The sequence below is a fragment of the Saccostrea cucullata genome, unplaced genomic scaffold (assembly GCF_032062105.1).
Source record: "Saccostrea cucullata isolate Sc308-1 unplaced genomic scaffold, CSIRO_AGI_Scuc_v1 ctg14727, whole genome shotgun sequence".
Taxonomy (NCBI): Eukaryota; Metazoa; Mollusca; class Bivalvia; order Ostreida; family Ostreidae; genus Saccostrea; species Saccostrea cuccullata.
In genome coordinates, this window is record NW_026918789.1 from 1 (window position 1) to 14,807 (window position 14,807).

General features: G+C 36.4%; 2 protein-coding genes across 2 annotated transcripts; one reads left to right on the forward strand and one right to left on the reverse strand.

The window, feature by feature from the left end:
• Positions 1-5,299: 5,299 nt before the first annotated feature.
• LOC134271302 (uncharacterized) lies at positions 5,300-7,115 on the reverse strand. The gene is made up of 4 exons (XM_062753531.1): positions 7,007-7,115; positions 6,814-6,873; positions 6,009-6,209; positions 5,300-5,679 (listed from the first exon to the last, which is right to left on the reverse strand). The coding sequence occupies exons 1-4, from the start codon at positions 7,065-7,067 to the stop codon at positions 5,420-5,422; spliced, it is 582 nt and encodes a 193-aa protein (XP_062609515.1). The 5' UTR covers positions 7,068-7,115; the 3' UTR covers positions 5,300-5,419.
• A 2,529-nt stretch (positions 7,116-9,644) lies between these two features.
• On the forward strand, positions 9,645-12,287 carry LOC134271310 (uncharacterized). Its single transcript, XM_062753539.1, has 5 exons — positions 9,645-10,174; positions 10,467-10,580; positions 10,714-10,773; positions 11,378-11,578; positions 11,908-12,287. The coding sequence occupies exons 1-5, from the start codon at positions 10,108-10,110 to the stop codon at positions 12,165-12,167; spliced, it is 702 nt and encodes a 233-aa protein (XP_062609523.1). The 5' UTR covers positions 9,645-10,107; the 3' UTR covers positions 12,168-12,287.
• The last annotated feature ends 2,520 nt before the right edge of the window (positions 12,288-14,807 follow it).

The following is a 14,807-nucleotide window of genomic DNA, read 5'->3' on the forward strand; positions in this document are numbered from 1 at the left end:
ATCCGTGGAAGCTTTCTTACATGTACATTCTTTAATCAAGTTCAGAATATGCCCCGTTTGTTATATAGGTGTGCACCAGAAGGAGCCGTGTCCTCCATGCTTTACTTCTTAGAGAAGAAATACCCCTCAGAAAGACTCAGTGAAATATGACCTTGACCAGTACTTAGACCTTGAAATTCTAAATAAATACTCCCAGGGGTCATATTGGGATTTTGAATTGAAATGTAAAGAGAAGACCGCCCTTAGAACAAATGAATCGATGAAATTGAATAATTTTAGTTCGTTCCATGCTAAGGGTGTATATTTATTAATTTAAAACAAAAAGTTTAGTCATATATTTTTTCTCTTGGTTGATTTATTGGGTATGGAATTCTATAATACTGTAAAAATGTTATTTTGTTGCATCAAGATCATGGACATTTTTTCTGATCCACTGAGCATTTTAAAATTTATGAAAAAACAAAATAACGAGTATGCATGTAAAATAAATACATTTGCATTTTACTATTTCCTTTTATCCGATAGCTAGTTATCATTTATGTAAAACAACACACACGTGATCATAGACTGTAAAAATGATCACGAAAACTTTATTTTTACTTTTTTTTGACAAGGTATTTCAATTTAATGTTTATAACATTTTCCCTATCCGTGCAGGGTTTGATGTCTGCGCAGTTGTGGTCAGTCAACTATTCGTCTGTTTGTCTTGGACATTAAACAATAAATCATTTGTAGATCAAATGCCAAAGATGCTCATCTCATTTTGTATCTTATCTTTTGTACATTTTGTACACTTGAAGGGAAAAAATCTATATATACAACATGGGCGTCGGAAGCAAATTGAAAGGGGGGCTAATTGAAAGTGGGGGGGGGGGGGGGCTAAACCAACCAAAAAATGTAAAAACCAATTTTCAATGCCTATATCATGTCTATTTTTTTAGAAAAAAGTGCCCCCACCCCTCCCGGTTCAAACGCCTATGTGCAACGAATCTATGAGATTCAATTCGTTAAAATGGAAAAAACGAAATACGGATATATAGCGAAGTAGCGGGTTCCCAGAACTTCGCTATAATCGAGTTTTACTGCATCCTATCCAGCCTCATCTCTCCGACTCTGTAGTACACTATGTTTTATATATATTGCCGATAGGAAGGTCACACAGAATAAAACACTGGTTATATTTGACATCCTCATCATGTAAAATGTCAAACTTATGTCATGGTCTGTGTACGTTGCCAAATGTGTGTGTTTTTGGTATATAGCGTGTGCATGTGCAACTAATGCGATTAATGGACTGCTAGCTATTACTGCAGCGCGAGGGCCGATCCTCAGATACTGGTCTTAGCTCTGGTGACTTCTGCTCGGATTGTCAATATTGTTTACGTTTGATGGATTAGCTGTAGAACAGACACAGCTGTATAATGCAGTAATTCATTAAGACCGATAAATTAAGATATAAAACACAGCATATCATCCACATACTACTGTGTGACTGGGAACGCATTTAGAAATCAGTGACGGTAGGTATTGATTTCCCCCATTAAAACTCGTACATAGGGAACACGCCTTTGTCACTCGTCAAGGAAAACGGCATACTCTAAAACCTGGCCTGGCCCCTTTGGCCTGGCCTGGCCTCTAAGTTGGCCTGGCCTCTATCTTGGCCTCTAATTTGGCTTCAAACCAAATTTTGGCCTGGCCTCAAAAGTTGGCCTGGCCTCAGATTTGGCCTCTGTAAAAATTTTTGGCCTCAATTTTGGCCTCACTCAAAAATTAATTTCTTTTCAAAATTTGATTGATTTCATTGATTTTTTATTGGTTTCATTTTTTCAAAGATTAAGCAGGTAAATGATATATTTCTGTTGATATGTAGATGTGAACATTAAAATAATAATACACTACCACCAATCTGATTTATTTTATTGATTTTCTATTGATCAGTTGCAATTCTGAAGACTTTTCATAGTATGATTGATGATTTTACAAAGTAAAACATTTTGAAACATCAATTTAAATTATCAAGACAACAAAGAAATGCAGACGGGTAGTAATATTACCTAAGACTAAAAAGAATTTTAATTTGCTATATAAAGTATCACTTGTTACATGTCTTATAAACTCTTTATTCAGAATAAAAAAAAATCTTTTAGATAACGTGGACTACTTTTACAAACTGATAGAAAAAGTGTCAATACTATGATATGCAAGTAATTGGCCATATTTTATGATAGGGTTCTAATAGTCTGGTTGATAGGATGCAAATGTTTTACAGCACAAACGTTAATAAACTATCATCAAACTCAACTGTTGTTTTGATAATTGTAGATAGTGAAAGTTTTAGCAGGAAATTCTTTACAAATCATGAATGGCTTAACAGCCTATGCACTTATACATTTCATTGCTGATTAACTTCAACCTTATCTCCTGTCAAGAACCATGCTGCAGAATTTTTTGTCATTAAATATCCAATTACAGTGTTACCGCACAGGAACAGAAAGTTATAAATTATCTGATAATGTTATTTATATTAGTTTTTTAAATACCAACTGTTCTGAGATTAAAGTACATATGAATTTTTAACAGAGTAATCAAATCAGTATAATATAAATATTTTGGTATCTGCATTGGTATATGGTAGTATATTTATTTAAAAATTCTTTGGTGCCTGTATTCATATATCACATTTAAGATGATGCAGGCATAATAGTAACACAACACTCTACAGTGTGTAAAAGGTGATGATTCATCACTTAACAAGTGGGAATTTTTCAAAGCTATTAATGACATTTGATATTATTTAGAGATTTTTTCAATGTGCACGATTTGGAAAACACAAAATAAACTCTGATATTTTTTTTCTAAATAATTAAGCAAGAGTGTCGGTAGTGTCAGTATGAAATACCTGTCATCAAATCATAAAATGAAATAATTGTACACTGTGCGATATCTTTGCAATGAGTATAGCAGAGTTCTGTATTCCTCATGTCCATCATTGATTAACCCGACACGAACTGGAAAAATTTAAATAACTGACCAATCATAAGAATTTATGTTACCCAAGTGGTACCTGATATTAGTGAAAACTGTCTAATCCAACACCTGTGCAATCCTTCATACTTTGAATTCTGACCATCTATTTCTTTCCCATTCTACCATTTTCCATGTTTTTAACACTGTGCAATCCGACATCCTGTCTATTTCGACACAAAAATTGTTTCTCAGTGCAAGTCGTATTAGACAGGTTTCACTGTATTGCCAGCATATATATGTCCCTTTCATAAGACAGCGTCTGTGAATGATATGTTGTAATCTTCAGGGATGATTCCTGGTATCCAGTTAAAACAGATCCATGTTCATTTCGACTTTTCGAGTTATTCCTCTTGATAAACGAATTGTCTATTTTATTAAAGGTTCTTCATCTTATTTGTGACAATGAATTATTCAGTATAACACATGCTTGAAGATCTCCTTTTTTCTTCAAAAACATACTAGTATATATACAAAAGGTAAGAACGAATAAAACGGCCTCTGTGTTGTAACTATGAAAACTTGCATCAGTTAATGCATTAAATTGTTTGTTTCTATGTCGTTTAATGTCCCTCTTCGAGTATTTTTCACTCATATAGAGACACCACCAATTGCTGGTGAATAGCTGCAAATTTTCTCCAATGCTTGGTACTTACGGCCATTGAGTAGTGAGGTATCTTTTTCGTGTCAACACCTACTGCGACACGGGACCTCGGTTTATATGGTCTCATCCGAAGGACCGGTCTCCATGTCTCAAAGTTGGATTCGAACCTGCGAACTGTAAGGATCTACTTCGCGACTCTAAAGAAGACGCCCCTGCGCCACGCGGGCGACTCGATGCAATTAATGTTTTATCTCTCTCTTTCTCTCTCTCTCTCTCTGGACAGATAAGGTTTGAATTATCTAGATGTTTGGTACATTCAGATCCTCAATTCTTTTAATGGACTCTAATGTTATATTTTGACAATTCCAGTAGATTGTGAAAGGTTCCCTCGCTGGCTGCTCTGTAATGCCAGGAGTTAGCATTCACTCACGCCAGAGATCGTTCATTTTATCTCAATCCAATTAATTTCTGTGGTCGAAATTGTTCCCAGTATCTACCGGCTTCATCTTGTGGAACTGCGAATAAGGAAAGATGAAATTAAACTCGTAACAATGCGAATATCTGTGATCCCTCGTTAATTCTTTACCGTGTTACAAATGAAGTCAGACTCGTGTTCACACTTTACCAGAAAAGTACAAAGAAGTAAGACGAGAGAGCTAATTGTGATGGCATGATGATAATGGTTAGCAAACTAAAACGAATCCGAAGATTTATTTCCTTGTGTGAGGACAGTTCCAGGATTTCTACGTAGGTGGCGCGCGTTACAAGTCAACAATGTAATCTGAAATATCTCAGTTCACAGAGCAATAATAGAGAAAGGGAGAGAAATTCAAGATGCATATCGCCTTTTTAAGTTACATGTAAAAGTGATTCTCGGTATATTTGAATGTTTTCTTTAAGAACAAAAAATTGTTTGATAAAGGCAAATTTTAAAATGAAGGTGCGCGCGGGCGCTGCTTTCCTCTTACATGAATTCCACACTGGCGGATTTGACGTAACGGAAGACCGAAACATTAGTAGCTTTGAAATTCAGAACGATAAAAATATCATGAGTACGATAGAAACTTAGCTTTCCACATGCATATTTTTATGAATCTCGTTGATCTGTCTAGATTAACATTGGTTTGATTATTTTTTTTTTTCATTTTCAGTGTATATTTTTGAATGACGAGTTTAAAGGTTATTTTTAAAAATTCGACGCATGGGTTCTACTTGTTAAAGTTACTAGTACTGGGTCGAGAAGAAATTTGCTGTTTTAGTCCCCTGTGTTAATTGTATCTGTAGAACTGTAATATAAGACAAAACAATCCCTGGCTTCATCTGTACCATAATGAGCTGGGTCGAAATGATTTGTGATCATAACAGTTCCTAACGCGTCAGTCTGTATTATTGCTCAACAGAGAGAAACTAATATCATTGTAAGGAATTCTCCAATTTTTAGGTTGTAAATTAGATATATGAAAGGGTGTGTATACAAGACCACTTGAAAGTTGCTGAGAATTTTATTACTTATTATCATCGTTGTAAACGGATATTAGAAGCGAAAAAACTGCGTACGCAAATCTCGGCTTGATGCGTTCTCCATGAAATTGATTTTAAGACAGCTTCCACCCTGTCGCCTCAATATAATATTGCCTGCTCAACGTGTGAAAGAAACCATAAAACTCACGCTGTGTTTGTTTTCTCCTATTTTTTATCAAAAATATAACAAACAGCACATTGCAATAACAAAAGGCAAGATGAACCTCCGCGAAATATTATCTGAGTAAGGCGTTCCATAGGCGTCCTTCATCACCCGGTCACAACACATAACGAGGGTTTCCGCCTGTCCAGTTCTCTTTCTATGATGAAGTCTTTGAACTTGTCCGAGCTCTCCATTTTATCGTGAATGAACCAGAGGATTGCGTAGCAGACGATAGTGAAGATGATGAGGAGGAACGTCACCGTGACGACAGCAATGGCGATACTGAGGAGGTGGTAGTCACAGTAGTGTATGGCGTGCTCGTCCTCAGTCTGCGCGATCTTCAGAAGATTGTACAATAGGACAGCGCCTTCCAAAAAAAATGATAGAAAAAATATATCTATAAGCCGAATCCAATACAACACAAAGTACAAGTTTTTCTATACAAAGTCTAGATAAGAGTATATAACTGTATAATGCGACATCTTTGGAAATTTATGAAATAAAACAAAGATGAAAGCATTCCACATTTCATAAATTTTTACAGCTTTAGATTACATTTTCTGGATTTTTAAATATTTTGATGAGGAATCTTGTTGTACTATTTGTTTATGGGGAATTTACTACACGACCAGGCAACAAGTTTTTACACACGTCCTACGTAAACATTCACAGGTACAATACAATAACAGTATTTACCTGTAAACCCCCAAAACACGAGGAATAACGTCAACATGTCGGTGACAGTGTATAGGCAGTGTCTCTCCCCCTCGGGGGGTGCGATATTGCACATAATACGGGCACCTTGTAGAAAACATTTTAACATCAATGCAGCACCATTCAGAGTGAGAAACAATGGAAGAAGAGGTTCACAGGGGCAATTATTGAACTCCATTATACCTAAAACAAATAAAAATTACAATCACACATCTCTGGTGGACGTAAAACAACAATTAAACAAAATATAAAGTGAGAAGGTAGCAAGGTCTCTTAACAGTTTTGAGGTATGTTGTCTGAAAGTTAATGAGCCTTCATTTTATCAGCATTATGCGTGATTCGAACTGAAAGCTTGGAAATTAATTAAATTGAACATATAGTCTAAAATGACATGTGCAAGGTGTACAAGTCTTCGCCCTTTCCCTTACCCAAGTAAATTTGTGGATCTGCTTTTTCGACAAAACGGCAATCCTTAAATGCTTGATGTTTTTTCTTGTTTATTTAAACATTTGCCGTTACTGATACTTTGCCCCGTTACAATGACTACTGTGTAAAGATGTTGTTCCGTAACAATTTTATACTAACCATTGTGTCCGGATATACCACTCATAAAGCATGGACACTAAACAAAGAAAGGATTTCGGACATATTTCATGTAGCATACGTCCAGTAGTCATTTCGAAATCAATATAATATAATTTCCTTCATTTACATTACTGATCCGTGGTCAGTGTGCTGTGCACTATACAATGTCAATTGATTTTCCGGTTCTATTGAGAATACTCACCGAATGTTAGGCACAGAACGGAAATAGCGAGGCCTATCGTCAACATGGACAACCCGAGCACTGAAAGATGACAAAATATCATACTGTGACGACAAATAAATGACCACAAAACTGATAGAAATTCATGACCAACAAAACAGATAGAAATTCAACAGTATGTTTTTTTTTACCTTGACACTGGCATTGTACTCACCCGACTTGTTAAAGGAGTTGTTCACGTGACATATAAAGTTGTAGGCGTCCTCCTCCTCCATGTAAGCGTTCTGTAGCACCCGACAGTGACATCCCTTCCCGCCATCTTTGTGGACAAACAAAAATCGGTGAACGTTTAGATTTAGAAAATTGAATGGTGGCTAATGAAGTCGTCTGCTCTTTTGATTACCCCCGACTTTACCCGGACAATGCCTGGAACTCATTTTATCACTGGTTAACAAGGGCAAAATCTGGTGCTTACAGAGATTCTATTAATACCTTCCATCATGAAACGAACCAGAGAAATTAATTTATATAAACGTTACTTAAAAAACCTCAGAGCGAAATAAACATTTTATTCCATGCATATTTTTAACATGTTTTTAAATATATTAATAAAATACCTTGTTGCTCTGCAGACGGTTCGTTGCAGACGACATCGTGCAGCAGAAGATCGTTAGGACTGGCCATTACACTCCTCGTCTGAGCATGGCAGAGATTTCTCTTAGAGCAAACGACACAAACACGAAGTCACACGATAGCCACTTTGTAAGGTGTTACTTCATGAACTTTACCTAGAGGCACCAACAGATGCAGAAAATCATTTCCTGGTTTGTATATCCTCCGATGTAAACAGATAGATACCTAATACACACACACGACAGCTCGCGCGCTGGCGCTTCACCATCCCCGCGTGTAGAGCTGGGCGCCGGAGGGGTGTGTGTCGTAATGTCGTTACTTCCGCCGTAAACCAAGCAGTTGTCGCTTATTCTGCAGTCTCCTGTTCTGGACTCAAATAAACTCTAATCTCTCACGTGTAATGTTCACTGTCACGTGCCAGCTTATGGTGTTTAAACACTAATTCCTTCTCATTACAAACGTTATTCACAGGAACCCTAGATTAACCATTCTAAAGGTAAATAAATAGCAGTTTTCCTTGGCATACTCTAAAACCTGGCCTGGCCCCTTTGGCCTGGCCTGGCCTCTAAGTTGGCCTGGCCTCTATCTTGGCCTCTAATTTGGCTTCAAACCAAATTTTGGCCTGGCCTCAAAAGTTGGCCTGGCCTCAGATTTGGCCTCTGTAAAAATTTTTGGCCTCAATTTTGGCCTCACTCAAAAATTAATTTCTTTTCAGAATTTGATTGATTTCATTGATTTTTTATCGGTTTCATTTTTTCAAAGATTAAGCAGGTAAATAATATATTTCTGTTGATATGTAAATGCTAACATTAAAAATAATCATGTACTACCACCAACATGATTTATTTTATTGATTATCAATCGATCAGTGTACAATTATTTCATTTTATGATTTGATGACAGGTATTTCATACTGACACTACCGACACTCTTGCTTAATTATTTAGAAAAAAAATATCAGAGTTTATTTTGTGTTTTCCAAATCGTGCACATTGAAAAAATCTCTAAATAATATCAAATGTCATTAATAGCTTTGAAAAATTCCCACTTGTTAAGTGATGAATCATCACCTTTTACACACTGTAGAGTGTTGTGTTACTATTATGCCTGCATCATCTTAAATGTGATATATGAATACAGGCACCAAAGAATTTTTAAATAAATATACTACCATATACCAATGCAGATACCAAAATATTTATATTATACTGATTTGATTACTCTGTTAAAAATTCATATGTACTTTAATCTCAGAACAGTTGGTATTTAAAAAACTAATATAAATAACATTATCAGATAATTTATAACTTTCTGTTCCTGTGCGGTAACACTGTAATTGGATATTTAATGACAAAAAATTCTGCAGCATGGTTCTTGACAGGAGATAAGGTTGAAGTTAATCAGCAATGAAATGTATAAGTGCATAGGCTGTTAAGCCATTCATGATTTGTAAAGAATTTCCTGCTAAAACTTTCACTATCTACAATTATCAAAACAACAGTTGAGTTTGATGATAGTTTATTAACGTTTGTGCTGTAAAACATTTGCATCCTATCAACCAGACTATTAGAACCCTATCATAAAATATGGCCAATTACTTGCATATCATAGTATTGACACTTTTTCTATCAGTTTGTAAAAGTAGTCCACGTTATCTAAAAGATTTTTTTTTATTCTGAATAAAGAGTTTATAAGACATGTAACAAGTGATACTTTATATAGCAAATTAAAATTCTTTTTAGTCTTAGGTAATATTACTACCCGTCTGCATTTCTTTGTTGTCTTGATAATTTAAATTGATGTTTCAAAATGTTTTACTTTGTAAAATCATCAATCATACTATGAAAAGTCTTCAGAATTGCAACTGATCGATTGATAATCAATAAAATAAATCATGTTGGTGGTAGTACATGATTATTTTTAATGTTAGCATTTACATATCAACAGAAATATATTATTTACCTGCTTAATCTTTGAAAAAATGAAACCGATAAAAAATCAATGAAATCAATCAAATTCTGAAAAGAAATTAATTTTTGAGTGAGGCCAAAATTGAGGCCAAAAATTTTTACAGAGGCCAAATCTGAGGCCAGGCCAACTTTTGAGGCCAGGCCAAAATTTGGTTTGAAGCCAAATTAGAGGCCAAGATAGAGGCCAGGCCAACTTAGAGGCCAGGCCAGGCCAAAGGGGCCAGGCCAGGTTTTAGAGTATGCCAAGGAAAACTGCTATTTATTTACCTTTAGAATGGTTAATCTAGGGTTCCTGTGAATAACGTTTGTAATGAGAAGGAATTAGTGTTTAAACACCATAAGCTGGCACGTGACAGTGAACATTACACGTGAGAGATTAGAGTTTATTTGAGTCCAGAACAGGAGACTGCAGAATAAGCGACAACTGCTTGGTTTACGGCGGAAGTAACGACATTACGACACACACCCCTCCGGCGCCCAGCTCTACACGCGGGGATGGTGAAGCGCCAGCGCGCGAGCTGTCGTGTGTGTGTATTAGGTATCTATCTGTTTACATCGGAGGATATACAAACCAGGAAATGATTTTCTGCATCTGTTGGTGCCTCTAGGTAAAGTTCATGAAGTAACACCTTACAAAGTGGCTATCGTGTGACTTCGTGTTTGTGTCGTTTGCTCTAAGAGAAATCTCTGCCATGCTCAGACGAGGAGTGTAATGGCCAGTCCTAACGATCTTCTGCTGCACGATGTCGTCTGCAACGAACCGTCTGCAGAGCGACAAGGTATTTTATTAATATATTTAAAAACATGTTAAAAATATGCATGGAATAAAATGTTTATTTCGCTCTGAGGTTTTTTAAGTAACGTTTATATAAATTAATTTCTCTGGTTCGTTTCATGATGGAAGGTATTAATAGAATCTCTGTAAGCACCAGATTTTGCCCTTGTTAACCAGTGATAAAATGAGTTCCAGGCATTGTCCGGGTAAAGTCGGGGGTCGTATCAAAAGAGCAGACGACTTCATTAGCCACCATTCAATTTCTAAATCTAAACGTTCACCGATTTTTGTTTCAGTCCACAAAGATGGCGGGAAGGGATGTCACTGTCGGGTGCTACAGAACGCTTACATGGAGGAGGAGGACGCCTACAACTTTATATGTCACGTGAACAACTCCTTTAACAAGTCGGGTGAGTACAATACCAGTGTCAAGGTAAAAAAAAACATACTGTTGAATTTCTATCTGTTTTGTTGGTCATGAATTTCTATCAGTTTTGTGGTCATTTATTTGTCGTCACAGTATGATATTTTGTCATCTTTCAGTGCTCGGGTTGTCCATGTTGACGATAGGCCTCGCTATTTCCGTTCTGTGCCTAACGTTCGGTGAGTATTCTCAATAGAACCGGAGAATCAATTGACATTGTATAGTGCACAGCACACTGACCACGGATCAGTAATGTAAATGAAGGAAATTATATTATATTGATTTCGAAATGACTACTGGACGTATGCTACATGAAATATGTCCGAGAGTCCTTTCTTTGTTTAGTGTCCATGCTTTATGAGTGGTATATCCGGACACAATGGTTAGTATAAAATTGTTACGGAACAACATCTTTACACAGTAGTCATTGTAACGGGGCAAAGTATCAGTAACGGCAAATGTTTAAATAAACAAGAAAAAACATCAAGCATTTAAGGATTGCCGTTTTGTCGAAAAAGCAGATCCACAAATTTACTTGGGTAAGGGAAAGGGCGAAGACTTGTACACCTTGCACATGTCATTTAGACTATATGTTCAATTTAATTAATTTCCAAGCTTTCAGTTCGAATCACGCATAATGCTGATAAAATGAAGGCTCATTAACTTTCAGACAACATACCTCAAAACTGTTAAGAGACCTTGCTACCTTCTCACTTTATATTTTGTTTAATTGTTGTTTTACGTCCACCAGAGATGTGTGATTGTAATTTTTATTTGTTTTAGGTATAATGGAGTTCAATAATTGCCCCTGTGAACCTCTTCTTCCATTGTTTCTCACTCTGAATGGTGCTGCATTGATGTTAAAATGTTTTCTACAAGGTGCCCGTATTATGTGCAATATCGCACCCCCCGAGGGGGAGAGACACTGCCTATACACTGTCACCGACATGTTGACGTTATTCCTCGTGTTTTGGGGGTTTACAGGTAAATACTGTTATTGTATTGTACCTGTGAATGTTTACGTAGGACGTGTGTAAAAACTTGTTGCCTGGTCGTGTAGTAAATTCCCCATAAACAAATAGTACAACAAGATTCCTCATCAAAATATTTAAAAATCCAGAAAATGTAATCTAAAGCTGTAAAAATTTATGAAATGTGGAATGCTTTCATCTTTGTTTTATTTCATAAATTTCCAAAGATGTCGCATTATACAGTTATATACTCTTATCTAGACTTTGTATAGAAAAACTTGTACTTTGTGTTGTATTGGATTCGGCTTATAGATATATTTTTTCTATCATTTTTTTTGGAAGGCGCTGTCCTATTGTACAATCTTCTGAAGATCGCGCAGACTGAGGACGAGCACGCCATACACTACTGTGACTACCACCTCCTCAGTATCGCCATTGCTGTCGTCACGGTGACGTTCCTCCTCATCATCTTCACTATCGTCTGCTACGCAATCCTCTGGTTCATTCACGATAAAATGGAGAGCTCGGACAAGTTCAAAGACTTCATCATAGAAAGAGAACTGGACAGGCGGAAACCCTCGTTATGTGTTGTGACCGGGTGATGAAGGACGCCTATGGAACGCCTTACTCAGATAATATTTCGCGGAGGTTCATCTTGCCTTTTGTTATTGCAATGTGCTGTTTGTTATATTTTTGATAAAAAATAGGAGAAAACAAACACAGCGTGAGTTTTATGGTTTCTTTCACACGTTGAGCAGGCAATATTATATTGAGGCGACAGGGTGGAAGCTGTCTTAAAATCAATTTCATGGAGAACGCATCAAGCCGAGATTTGCGTACGCAGTTTTTTCGCTTCTAATATCCGTTTACAACGATGATAATAAGTAATAAAATTCTCAGCAACTTTCAAGTGGTCTTGTATACACACCCTTTCATATATCTAATTTACAACCTAAAAATTGGAGAATTCCTTACAATGATATTAGTTTCTCTCTGTTGAGCAATAATACAGACTGACGCGTTAGGAACTGTTATGATCACAAATCATTTCGACCCAGCTCATTATGGTACAGATGAAGCCAGGGATTGTTTTGTCTTATATTACAGTTCTACAGATACAATTAACACAGGGGACTAAAACAGCAAATTTCTTCTCGACCCAGTACTAGTAACTTTAACAAGTAGAACCCATGCGTCGAATTTTTAAAAATAACCTTTAAACTCGTCATTCAAAAATATACACTGAAAATGAAAAAAAAAAAAATAATCAAACCAATGTTAATCTAGACAGATCAACGAGATTCATAAAAATATGCATGTGGAAAGCTAAGTTTCTATCGTACTCATGATATTTTTATCGTTCTGAATTTCAAAGCTACTAATGTTTCGGTCTTCCGTTACGTCAAATCCGCCAGTGTGGAATTCATGTAAGAGGAAAGCAGCGCCCGCGCACACCTTCATTTTAAAATTTGCCTTTATCAAACAATTTTTTGTTCTTAAAGAAAACATTCAAATATACCGAGAATCACTTTTACATGTAACTTAAAAAGGCGATATGCATCTTGAATTTCTCTCCCTTTCTCTATTATTGCTCTGTGAACTGAGATATTTCAGATTACATTGTTGACTTGTAACGCGCGCCACCTACGTAGAAATCCTGGAACTGTCCTCACACAAGGAAATAAATCTTCGGATTCGTTTTAGTTTGCTAACCATTATCATCATGCCATCACAATTAGCTCTCTCGTCTTACTTCTTTGTACTTTTCTGGTAAAGTGTGAACACGAGTCTGACTTCATTTGTAACACGGTAAAGAATTAACGAGGGATCACAGATATTCGCATTGTTACGAGTTTAATTTCATCTTTCCTTATTCGCAGTTCCACAAGATGAAGCCGGTAGATACTGGGAACAATTTCGACCACAGAAATTAATTGGATTGAGATAAAATGAACGATCTCTGGCGTGAGTGAATGCTAACTCCTGGCATTACAGAGCAGCCAGCGAGGGAACCTTTCACAATCTACTGGAATTGTCAAAATATAACATTAGAGTCCATTAAAAGAATTGAGGATCTGAATGTACCAAACATCTAGATAATTCAAACCTTATCTGTCCAGAGAGAGAGAGAGAGAAAGAGAGAGATAAAACATTAATTGCATCGAGTCGCCCGCGTGGCGCAGGGGCGTCTTCTTTAGAGTCGCGAAGTAGATCCTTACAGTTCGCAGGTTCGAATCCAACTTTGAGACATGGAGACCGGTCCTTCGGATGAGACCATATAAACCGAGGTCCCGTGTCGCAGTAGGTGTTGACACGAAAAAGATACCTCACTACTCAATGGCCGTAAGTACCAAGCATTGGAGAAAATTTGCAGCTATTCACCAGCAATTGGTGGTGTCTCTATATGAGTGAAAAATACTCGAAGAGGGACATTAAACGACATAGAAACAAACAATTTAATGCATTAACTGATGCAAGTTTTCATAGTTACAACACAGAGGCCGTTTTATTCGTTCTTACCTTTTGTATATATACTAGTATGTTTTTGAAGAAAAAAGGAGATCTTCAAGCATGTGTTATACTGAATAATTCATTGTCACAAATAAGATGAAGAACCTTTAATAAAATAGACAATTCGTTTATCAAGAGGAATAACTCGAAAAGTCGAAATGAACATGGATCTGTTTTAACTGGATACCAGGAATCATCCCTGAAGATTACAACATATCATTCACAGACGCTGTCTTATGAAAGGGACATATATATGCTGGCAATACAGTGAAACCTGTCTAATACGACTTGCACTGAGAAACAATTTTTGTGTCGAAATAGACAGGATGTCGGATTGCACAGTGTTAAAAACATGGAAAATGGTAGAATGGGAAAGAAATAGATGGTCAGAATTCAAAGTATGAAGGATTGCACAGGTGTTGGATTAGACAGTTTTCACTAATATCAGGTACCACTTGGGTAACATAAATTCTTATGATTGGTCAGTTATTTAAATTTTTCCAGTTCGTGTCGGGTTAATCAATGATGGACATGAGGAATACAGAACTCTGCTATACTCATTGCAAAGATATCGCATTTGTGTAAATTATTAATGACTAGGGCACGGTAAACTTGTTCTTACCATCCTAGGTTACCGTTTGTATGAAAAAAAACTACAGATGGTCATTACTAAGGATATTGAGATATCTCTAATATAATTGTAGTATTACTGTATATATACAGCCTTGACC